A 9,674-nucleotide genomic window follows, 5' to 3' on the forward strand; every position below is an offset into this window, starting at 1 on the left:
GGGAGGAGGTGGCCGGGGAGGACGTGCTCGGGTTCTGCTGCCTGCTTGGGGCCCCAGGACCCCCCGCCGTGACCCCTGCCCGCTGTGGCCCCGCTCCAGCCCCACCGGGTGCTCACTGCAGTTCTCCACGCTGCTTCTCCAGCCCCAGAGCAGGACGCCCCGCGAGGAGCAGGCGTGTACGTAGTCGCCCAGGGCGGCGCAGATGTGGGGGAAGGTCTCCTCATAGTTACAGGCCTGATATACGCACCTCTGTGGGCAGAAAGCCGGCATGGGCTGGCAGCGGGCACCCTCCCCTGGGGACGTTGGGGCCCCGAACCTCCCGCCAGGGCCAGGATGTCCCCAGGTGCCTGACTGTGTCAGCCGCTGCAGCCTCTGCTGCGGCCTCCCCCGCAGACGCCCTCAGGCCCTCACCTTGTAGAAGGGCGTGGGGTTCACCGTGGCGTGGCATCTCTCGAACACGGTGCCTGTCCTCAGCAGGACGGAGCAGTGGGTCTCCGCACACACCTCTGAGGATGACCGGCCGGGGCATGGGTCCCCACCCCTCCCCATTCCCGCCACGGCTCCTCCCAGGGATCCCCCCTACCCTGGTGGCTGGGTCTGTGGTCCAGTCCAGGGGCCTGTGGGAACCATGGGGGCTGGTGGGGGCAGCTGGGGGAGTGGGAGGCCACACACTCACTGTTGAGCTGGCTCATGGAGCAGGGGTCAGTCTCACGCTCCAGAGCGGCCGGACAGTTCCCTGCCCGCCAGGAGTCCACAAACAGCGAGGCGGTGCCCTCGGGGATGCCCAGGCTGGTGGTGAAGTCATCTGTCGTGTCCCCGTTGAAGTTGCCGCAGAGTCCTGAGCCAGCAAGCCGTGAGCACGCTTGAGCTGTCCTCCTGCACCCATTCCGGCCCCCAGGCCCGGAGCTCCCAACCCTCTTCTAACCTCGCCCTGGGTGAGCGCCGGCGCGGGCCACATGTGCCTGTTACCCCCGGGGCTCCCCGGACACAGACGCGTGAGCCTCTCTGGCCGGGCCCCGTAGGGACGAGGCACCAGGGCCACCCGGAGGGGCAGGGACTCACCTCTAGTCTGGCCTCTGAACTGGGGCCCGACAGTGATGTAAGCCTGGAAGACGGGGCGCAGCTGCACAACGAGCTCCAGCCCGAAGCTGGTGGCCATTTGGAGGTGGGTGGACGTCTGCCTGAAGACTGTGATGTTGCCTGCGGGACGCAGTGCTCAGCGGCCGCCTGGCCCTCCCCGCCCGCGGCGGCCCACCCCGGAGGCACGGCTCTGGGGGCAGGGACTGGGCCGGGACGTACGAGTCCTGTACGGCAGCCACTGGGCGCCTCCGTTGTTGATGACCACCTCGTCCTGAGAGATCACGATTTTGTCCTGGAGGGAAGGTGGCCTGAGTCAGGCTCGGGCACCAGGGAGCAGAGCCCTGCTGGCAGGGACGGGTGCGGGAGAGGCCTCACCTGCCCGGAGAGGTAGATGACAGCCACCAGGGAGGTCTCGGAGTGTGAGAAGCCGGACTTGTCGTACACAGCCATAAGGGTGCCGTCTTCGGGAAGCTGGGGGCTCTGCGTGGGCAGCCGGGGGCTCAGCCGTGGGCGGCGTCTCTGGGGGTCCCCTTCCCCACGGGCCACGGGGTTACCTGGAGGAGGATGTAGGTGCAGGTGCCGTGGAAGCGGTAGGGCCTGGCGTCGAACGTGGTGACAAAGGAGCTGCCTTCCAGGGAGCAGTGGCCGGGGCACGGCCGCTCCGTGCACGCCCAGCGGCCCAGGGTGCACTGGCTGTGGGCGGGCGTAGGGGGGACCACGTGGTGGGCAGGGCCAGCCACTGGAGCCAGACAGCACCCCTCCCCGACCCTGGGCCAGTGGAACTCCTGCCAGCCTCTGGAGCCCCCTCGGCCGCCTCCCCCCTCGGCCGCCTCCCCCCTCGGCCTCCTCCCCCCTCGGCCGCCTCCCCCCTCGGCCGCCTCCCCCCTCGGCCGCCTCCCCTCTTCACTGCCTACCCCCCACCACCTCACCAGGTTCGGCAGGCGGCTGTCGTGACTGCCCCAGGGGCATACGTGGCGCCGTTGAGCACACAGGGGCACTGGGTGATGGGCACGCACGTGTGGTTATTGGAGAGGTCGTTCAGGACCGTCCCTGCAGGAGAGGGGCTGCTTGGGGCTTGGTGGGACTGACAGCCTCCCAGTCTCCCTGGCTCCGGGGAGATGCCCCCCAGCCTGTCCGTGGCATCTCACTCCAGCTGCACTTGCCTTTACGTCTCTGTGCCAGGCACTGTGTGTGCCCAGCCCCTTGCACCAACGTGCCCAGCCCGTGTTCCTGGTGAGTGGCGGCCCCCAGCAGGTGGAGACACGTACCTGTCCCTTGGCCCAGCTCAAACCCCACCTTCTCTCAGGGGCTCCCAGACCCCAGTGGGTGAGACCCTCCTGCACGTGGTTTGCAGGGTGGCCATGGCTGGGAGAGCTGCCAGTTGGCAGCATGGCGAGGGAGGGGGAGTGTGTGGGGAGGGGGAGTGTGGGGGGAGGGAGAGTGGAGGGGGAGGGGGAGTGGAGGGAAGGGGAGTCGGGGGAGGGGCCCACCCAAGGCAACAGGGCCCCTGGAGCTGGGACTCAGATGGCAGAATGTTGGGGTGAGGCGGGTCGGGGTGGGTGGGGTCTGACGCCTCCTTGTCCCCAGGATCTCTCCAGCGGCCCCCGACCGCCCTCACCTTCTGGGCAGAAGCAGCCGAAGGTGCAGGTGCTGGAGCAGCTGTGCTGGGGGTTGGAACAGGTCTTCACACAGGCCGAGCCGCACTCCTGGTACACCTGGTTGGCCGGGCACTGACCCACGGCTGCGGGCACACGCGGCTCCGGTGAGAGGGTCCCACCTGCCCCGCCCCTCCCCGCCCCACCCCGGCTTGGGGAGGACTTAGCCCAGCCCCTCCTCCATCCAGAAGCTGCCACCAGGATCTCCTGTCTCTCAGACGAGGGGGGACGTGGGCATTGTGTTGGGCAGTTCTGGGGCCTGGAGAGCTGGGTCTGGAGCCCTTGGCCTTGCCGTCCCCAAGCCCTTCCCAGAACTCACGGCAGAGGCTGGGGCCCCGCCAGCGGCGGACAGGCTGCCGCTCCATGCTGCACCGGCGGGAGTACTCGGAGAGCGTGGCGCAGCTGCTGTTCCCCAGGTCTGGCTGGGTGGCCGCTGCCACGTCTGCCTGGCAGCTCAGCACGAAGGGCTCCTTGGGCACGCTGCACTCGGGGGCCACCGAGGTCACAAGCTGGGTGCAGATCCGGGCCTGGGGGGCACTCGGGGTCACGGGAGTGAAGGCCACACCCCACACCGCCATGCCCGGGAAGTTGGGACAGGGTGTCTGTGATGGGGCTGCTCGTGGGGGTCCTTGGTGGCCTCGGAGAGCTTGTCAGACCCGGGGTGAGCCCCCCGGAGCCCCCTCGCTTACGTGCTGGGCCTGCCGGGCCAGGGGGCTGGGGATGGCCTCGAAGGCACAGATCTCGCTGGGGTCGTCCAGCTTCTGGAGGGCAGCGAACTTGTGGGGTTCGAGGAGCTTGCCTGGCGGTGCAGGACAGGGGTCAGCACTGTGGGGGCCAGGCCCCAGGGCTTCCCACCACCTAAAGGCCCCCCAGTCCCACACCCCACCTACCCTCCTTGCTCAGAACAGAGGCACCCCCCACCCTGCCCCCCCACCTACACTCCTTGCTTAGAACAGAGGTCCCCTCAGCCCTGCCTCCCACCTAGAGGCCACCCAGCCCTGGCCCCACATAGAAGCCCCCCAGCCCTGGCCCCACCTAGAGGTACCCCCGCCCTGTCCCCCCACCTACACTCCTTGCTTAGAACAGAGGTCCCCTCAGCCCTGCCCCCCACCTAGAGGCCCCCCCCCCGCCCTGGCCCCACATAGAAGCCCCCAGCCCTGCCCCCACCTACCCTCCTCACTGACGAACTCGTTGGTCGCCTTCCCATCAAAGTTCCCGCAGAGCCCGCACATCTGGCCCATGTACTTCTGCTCCACCAGGACCTGCGGGAGGCGGCTCTGCTGGGTCCCGGGGCCAGGGGAGCTCGTCCGCTGTGGAGGGCTCTCAACTCCTGCTCCTGGACCCAGGGCCCCTGCCGTCCCCCCACCCCACTCGTCTGCCTCTTCTCGTGGGAGCCTAATTTTCCAGTGGAGAAGCTGAGTCACCCACAAAACGTGGTCCTGGCTCAGGTTGCCGGCCAGGGGTCCGCACGGCTTGGTGCGCAGTGCCTGGCTGCCCCGGGGCTGGCTGGGCCTCCCGAGGAGGGCACCCCTCCTGGGTCCCGCCTGCACCCCAGTGTTGCGGGCCCCACGTTCGCCCCGGCCCCTCGTCCTCACCATGAGGTGGGCGTCGGGGCCCCACGTGACTTCCAGCTCCAGCTCCAGCTGCTTGGCCACCAGTCGCACGCTCTGGCCAAAGGGTGTGATCTGGAGCCCGTTGCTGGTGTAGGGTGGGCTGATGACCCTGTGGGGCCAGGGCTGTCGGTGGTCATCGCTCTGTGCTCCGGCCCCCGACCCCTGGGACCTGGGCTCCAGCCCGCCTGGCCTACCCGATGTCCTTGACCGAGATGGTGCCTTCGCTCACGGTGACGACGGAGGCCCCCAGCTCCACGATGATCCGTGTGATGCTTCCGTCTGGGCCTCGCCGCAGCTGGACGCTGAAGGTGGGGAAGGTGTCCTCGCAGGTGGCCGCAAAGACGTAGTTGCACGTCCCCGAGAAGTCGTACACATGGTGGTCGAAGGTGGAGAAGTGCCCGACCCCCCACGTGGAGCAGCGGCCTTTGTCCGGGACTGCGGCGAGAGCAGGGCCGACTCAAAGCCCAGGGTCCCCACCAACCTGGCCAGGCAGCGCTGGGACAGGGCGGGGCCGGGCTAGGGCAGGGCTAGGGCAGGGCAGAGCTAGGGCAGGGCAGAGCTCACCCGTCTCCCTGGCCACGGTTTTGAGTTGGGGCCAGGCTGTGGGAACCCCAGACATGGGCATCTGAGTGAACCCAAGTGGTGTGGCATATGCCTGGGCAGGAGTCAGCACCACTGTGGGCACATGTACATGTGTGTGTAAATGTATGTGTAAACACGTGTACATGTGTGCAGTGTGTACATGTGTTGTGTGTACATGTGTGTTGTGTGTGTACACAGGTGTGTCTCAGGTGTGCATGTGTGAGGCGTGTCTGTGTGGGCACTGGGGGGTGTGGGGCTGTGTAGATGTGTATGTGCGTGTTGGGTGTCTGTTGTGTGTGTGACTGTTGTGTGTGTGTGATGTGTTTGTGTATCAGGTGTGTGTGTAGGGTGTGTATATGGGGTGCATGTGTGTGTAGTGTGTTGGGCATATGTGCATGTGTACATCATGCATGTTGTGTATCTTTACCTGTCAGATGTGTGTGCTAGATGTGTGTGCATGGGTGTTGGGTGTGTGTACAGTGTGTATTGGGTTGTGTTGAGTGTGTGTGCATGTGTATGTCAGGTGTGTGTGCTGGTCCTATGTGTTGGGTGTGTGCACGTGTGTGTGGGTTGGGTGTGTGTTTTTAGGGGGTGGCCTGGGCTGCGGGTCCCTCCCTTCTGCACAGCTGGCCTGGGTGGTCTGGGCAGCATGTGTGTGTGTGTGTGTGTGTGTGTGTGTTGAGTTGTGTGTTTGTGTGTGTGTGTGTGTTGGGTTCTGTGTGTCTCGGGGTGGCCTGGACTCCGGGTTCCTCTCTCCTGCACACAGGGCCTGGGTGGTTTGGGCAGCATGTGTGTATGTATGTGTGTGGGTTGGGTGTGTGTTTCTGGGGGGTGGCCTGGGCTGCGGGTCCCTCTCTTCTGCACAGCCAGCCTGGGTGGTCTGGGCAGCGTGTGTGTGTGTGTGTGTGTGTGTGTGTGTGTGTGTGTGTTGGTTGTGTCTCGGGGGTGGCCTGGACTCGGGGTCCCTCTCTCCTGCACACAGGGCCTGGGTGGTTTGGGCAGCATGTGCGTATGTATGTATGTGTGTGTGTTGGGTTGTGTGTGTGTATGTTGGGTTCTGTGTGTCTCGGGGGTGGCCTGGACTCGGGGTCCCTCTCTCCTGCACACAGGGCCTGGGTGGTGGGTGGTCTGGGCGCAGGGTCAGTGGCCGCCGTGCTCTTACCTGTGTGTGGAGAGTCCTTCGGCCTCTGGAGGTCTGGGCTGGCGTAGGCATCGGGCAGGCCTGTGAGGACGGGACCCGCAGTCGGCGTGGGGCTCGAGGCCTCAAAGGCAGGCCGAGCGCTTGGCCTCCCTGTCGTCCTTCGAGCCCCAGCTTCCTGCCCTGCTCCCGCTCACTTCCTCGTTCGTGCTGATCCCCGGTTCAGCCTGTGCCGTCAGACCCTCGGGGTTCGGCAGCTGACGGGCACCCCGTGTACAGGGCACTCAAGGCTGGGGCCTCCTGGGCAGGGTAAGGAGGGGCTGGTGTGCGTGGCAGGGGCTTGAGAGCTGAGCTGGCAGCGGGCTGTGCCCACCTCCCCAGCTTGGCTGCCTGCTTTCCCTGAGGGGTCTGCTTCCCGTGGGGTCCACGCCAGGCCCCACAGCCGGTTTTCCCTGCTCCCAGTGGCTCTGGGGCTGTAAACACGGGCACTTTCCTGCACGTCAGCCTTGGTGTCAGTTCTGGCACTGAGGCCATGGTTGCCACAGGAATGTCCACACGGCCGGGTCATGGTGACCCCAGGGCAGGGCCGAGGGAGATGCCCCACCCTGACCCTGGATGCTGGAGCAGGGCTGACACCCCCCTGGTCCCACCCCCTTTGCCCAGAGGGAGGCTTCTCCCACCTCTGGGTAACTCCCTGGCCTCTGGCTCCGGGACTGTGGCCTTATCTGTGGCTCCCGTGAGCCCCCGGTGTCCAAGTGCTGGTGGGGGACGTGAGCAGGATCCGTGACCTCTCCAGACCCTTCTCAGAGGCCAGGACCCTCCTTGCACATTGGTTAGCAGGGTACTCACTGCCTCCCTCCACATGCAGCTCAGAGGTCCTGTTCCTGACGTGCCCCACATGTGCCCCCAACCCAGGCTCTGCCCACTTTCTGGGACTCAATGCTGTCCGCATTACCACTGGCCACCCGTGTCTCTGGTGACGCAGAGGCAAGGGTCTGTCAGCTGGGGGATGGTGTTGCCCACGGTCCAGGGAGGAGCCAGGCTGCCTGCCCCGTGGCTGCCTGGGTGAGTCCTCTCTGGCACAGGCAGGAGCTTGTGGTTATTTGAATGACTGGATTTAAGGAGAGAGCTGGCCTTGGCTATGTGGGACACACATTTGGCTGTGGTCCCCTTTGACCTTGAGATTGTTTTCTGCTGGGCTGTACCTGGCTTATCCCCAGTGTCAACTGAGTTTACCCCAGACTGGGGTAGAGGTGGCTTATGCTGGGCCCTGAGCCTGGTGAGCACCCCCACATCCCCCATCACCCTCATGGGGGTCCCAGCAGGTGACGTGGTCCCCAGCCCCTTGCCATTCCTTCCAGGGATGGTCCAAAAGCAGCTGCTTTGGGAGTATGCAGCACACTGAACCTTCAGCCACGGAACCCCGTGGTTCCTGGGACAGGCCACGCTGGGTCTGGTGGGGGAGGGATGGGAGAGTGCCAGGCGGGAGGCGGAATCGGCCGCCTGCCCTCAGTCAGTACCTCTGGAGGCTGTAGAGCTGTGACCGGGCTCCCCTGGGCAAGGCCCCCTGCAACTCAGTTCCTGCACCTTTCAGATGGGGGTGGCACTGGGGGCATCCACTGTGGCACAGACACCTCAGGCCATGTTTCTGTGCCCTCGGCCTTGCCAGGCCGTCTCCACTGCCCCAGGCAGGTGCCTCACGGCTGTGTCCCCCACGACCCCCACTGCCCTTGTCCTGCCCCACCTCGGGAGGCTCCCCGAGTCCACTGGCTCCAAGTCCGCCGCCCCAGCTCTGTCTGAGCACAGCGGGAGGCTTCATTCCTGCCCCGGCTGCGCTTCCCATCGGCTGGTCCACCACCCCCGGTCTCAGCCTCTGGACGAGCGGCAGGTGCACGCTGTTCTTTCTGCGTGCTTGGCGGCCGCCCACCGCTGCCTCCCGGCCCACCGAGGCCCAGGCCTGCCGCCCGGCTGTCCGACCCCACACTCTGCCGGCCGAGGCCCCTCCCATGCTGGCAGAGACAGCGCTCAGAGAGCGTTTGCAGGGGTGATGGGCGGACACCCCCACGTGGCCCTCCACTCTCTGCAGTGCCCACAGCTCAGACCGCCAGGCTCCCTGGGTCCCACCACACCCCCCTCGCTGGCTCTGGGGTCACGCTCTGCTGCAAGTTTAGCCCCACTCCTGGCACTTATCCCCAAGCTGTCCGAGGTATGCAGATGGGGCCGGGGTCCCAAGCAGAGGGCACTGCTGGGCTGGCTCAGAGACCTCCCTATCCCCCATGGTTGAAGGGTGGTGCCCGGCATGGTGGGGAAGGGGCTTGAGGGGAGAGAAGGGGTGGGGAGGGCTTGGGGAAGCAGTGGGGCGCCCCTGGGGAGTCCCACTGCACTCTGAGCCTGAGGCCCCAGGCTGGCAGCAGCTCCGAGGTGAGCTCCATCTCGCCAGCGTCCACCCCCAGAGGCTCCTGGCTATGGAGGAGGGTCAGGGGCCAGCTCAGAGAGGAAGGGGGAGCATGGGACCCTCGGACTGGTGCCTTGGTTGGCAAGAGGGTCTCCCCAGGCCTGAGGCTGTGGCCACAGAGGGACCCCTCAGGGCTGGCTCCTTCTGGGGGCCAGGGGCAGGACTGGAGCTGCCTGCAGTAGCCACAGGGCAGAGAATCCAGGATGGTGGTCTCTCCTGGGTCCTGCCTGAGCTGGGTGGGGGCACGGGGGAGACGGCAGCCTTCCCGCTGAGGTCCTGAGCCCAGAAGGCCATACACCTTCCCCTCCCTTCCCCCCACAGCGGCCACACCAGGGGAGGCAGCGTCCGCCACTTCTGTAGACTGGGAAACTGAGGCCCAGGGCAGCAGGGACTGTGCCTCTGCCCCCACACTCCAGAGACCTCTGAAGACTCAGGACCACGCCGAGGGGAGGGAGAGCGCCAGGCCTGGGCACCCACACACCTGCCCACTGTGCCTGTGGGACCTCTGGACCCACTCCATCTGAGCGTCCCCCCACTAGCCACTGTGCCAGCTCACGGGAGGGCGTCCCTGTCCAGGACCCATGGGGTCTCTGACCTCAAACGGCAGAGCCCAGCACCGAGGCTGCGGGGGCGGGTCACCGAGCCAGGGGGGCCTCCGTCCATCGGTGCCCGTGTGGGCCGGCCGAGGGCCCTGTGGTGCCCGGCGCCCCCCGCCACACTCACCAGCGCCCAGCAGGGCCCCGCAGAAGCACAGCAGCAGCCAGCGCCAGAGCATGGCGTACGGGTCAGAGTTGGCTCTGGCCGGGCAGGCCTGCTGCTGCCACCCGTGCGGCTTGAATGGCTGGTCCTGGGTGCCTTATATAGGGCGGCAGCCCTCCCCCGCCGTGCCCGCCTGCACCCCATGGTCCGGCCCCTTAATCACCACTGCCGGCGGGCACGGCGGTGGCCAAACAGGATCTGGGCCTGCTTTATCAGGCCTCACTCACTTCGGAAAATCCTGCAGGCCGCGCCCCGTTATCGCCCACTCCCAGCGGGGGGCTGACGCATGCTCGCCCCCAGAGGTCCTGCAAACACCTCCCGCATCCCTCGGGGCTGTCCCGGCCGGGCCTCCCCGCCGCTGGCTCAGCGCGGGCACCACCAGCCACACGCGT

At 66.6% G+C, this 9,674-nt stretch overlaps 1 protein-coding gene across 1 annotated transcript in view; it reads right to left on the reverse strand.

Annotated features, from left to right (window-relative positions):
* Positions 1-9,298, reverse strand: part of MUC6 (mucin 6, oligomeric mucus/gel-forming) — a 30,888-nt gene extending 21,590 nt beyond the window's left edge. The window contains exons 1-16 of the mRNA XM_064370288.1: positions 9,247-9,298; positions 6,093-6,152; positions 4,543-4,783; positions 4,331-4,457; positions 3,907-3,997; positions 3,425-3,534; positions 3,055-3,262; positions 2,699-2,821; positions 2,010-2,130; positions 1,635-1,773; positions 1,456-1,560; positions 1,300-1,372; positions 1,063-1,200; positions 677-838; positions 412-506; positions 117-249 (exon numbers count right to left, since the gene is read on the reverse strand). Coding sequence (XP_064226358.1) covers positions 117-249; positions 412-506; positions 677-838; positions 1,063-1,200; positions 1,300-1,372; positions 1,456-1,560; positions 1,635-1,773; positions 2,010-2,130; positions 2,699-2,821; positions 3,055-3,262; positions 3,425-3,534; positions 3,907-3,997; positions 4,331-4,457; positions 4,543-4,783; positions 6,093-6,152; positions 9,247-9,298 — 1,978 coding nt within the window. The remainder of the gene's footprint in view (positions 1-116; positions 250-411; positions 507-676; positions 839-1,062; positions 1,201-1,299; positions 1,373-1,455; positions 1,561-1,634; positions 1,774-2,009; positions 2,131-2,698; positions 2,822-3,054; positions 3,263-3,424; positions 3,535-3,906; positions 3,998-4,330; positions 4,458-4,542; positions 4,784-6,092; positions 6,153-9,246) is intronic.
* Between the last annotated feature and the right edge of the window lie 376 nt (positions 9,299-9,674).

Source organism: Aotus nancymaae, unplaced genomic scaffold (assembly GCF_030222135.1).
Source record: "Aotus nancymaae isolate 86718 unplaced genomic scaffold, 86718_ANA_hifiasm-v0.15.2.pri h1tg000106l, whole genome shotgun sequence".
In the NCBI taxonomy this organism is placed as follows: domain Eukaryota; kingdom Metazoa; phylum Chordata; class Mammalia; order Primates; family Aotidae; genus Aotus; species Aotus nancymaae.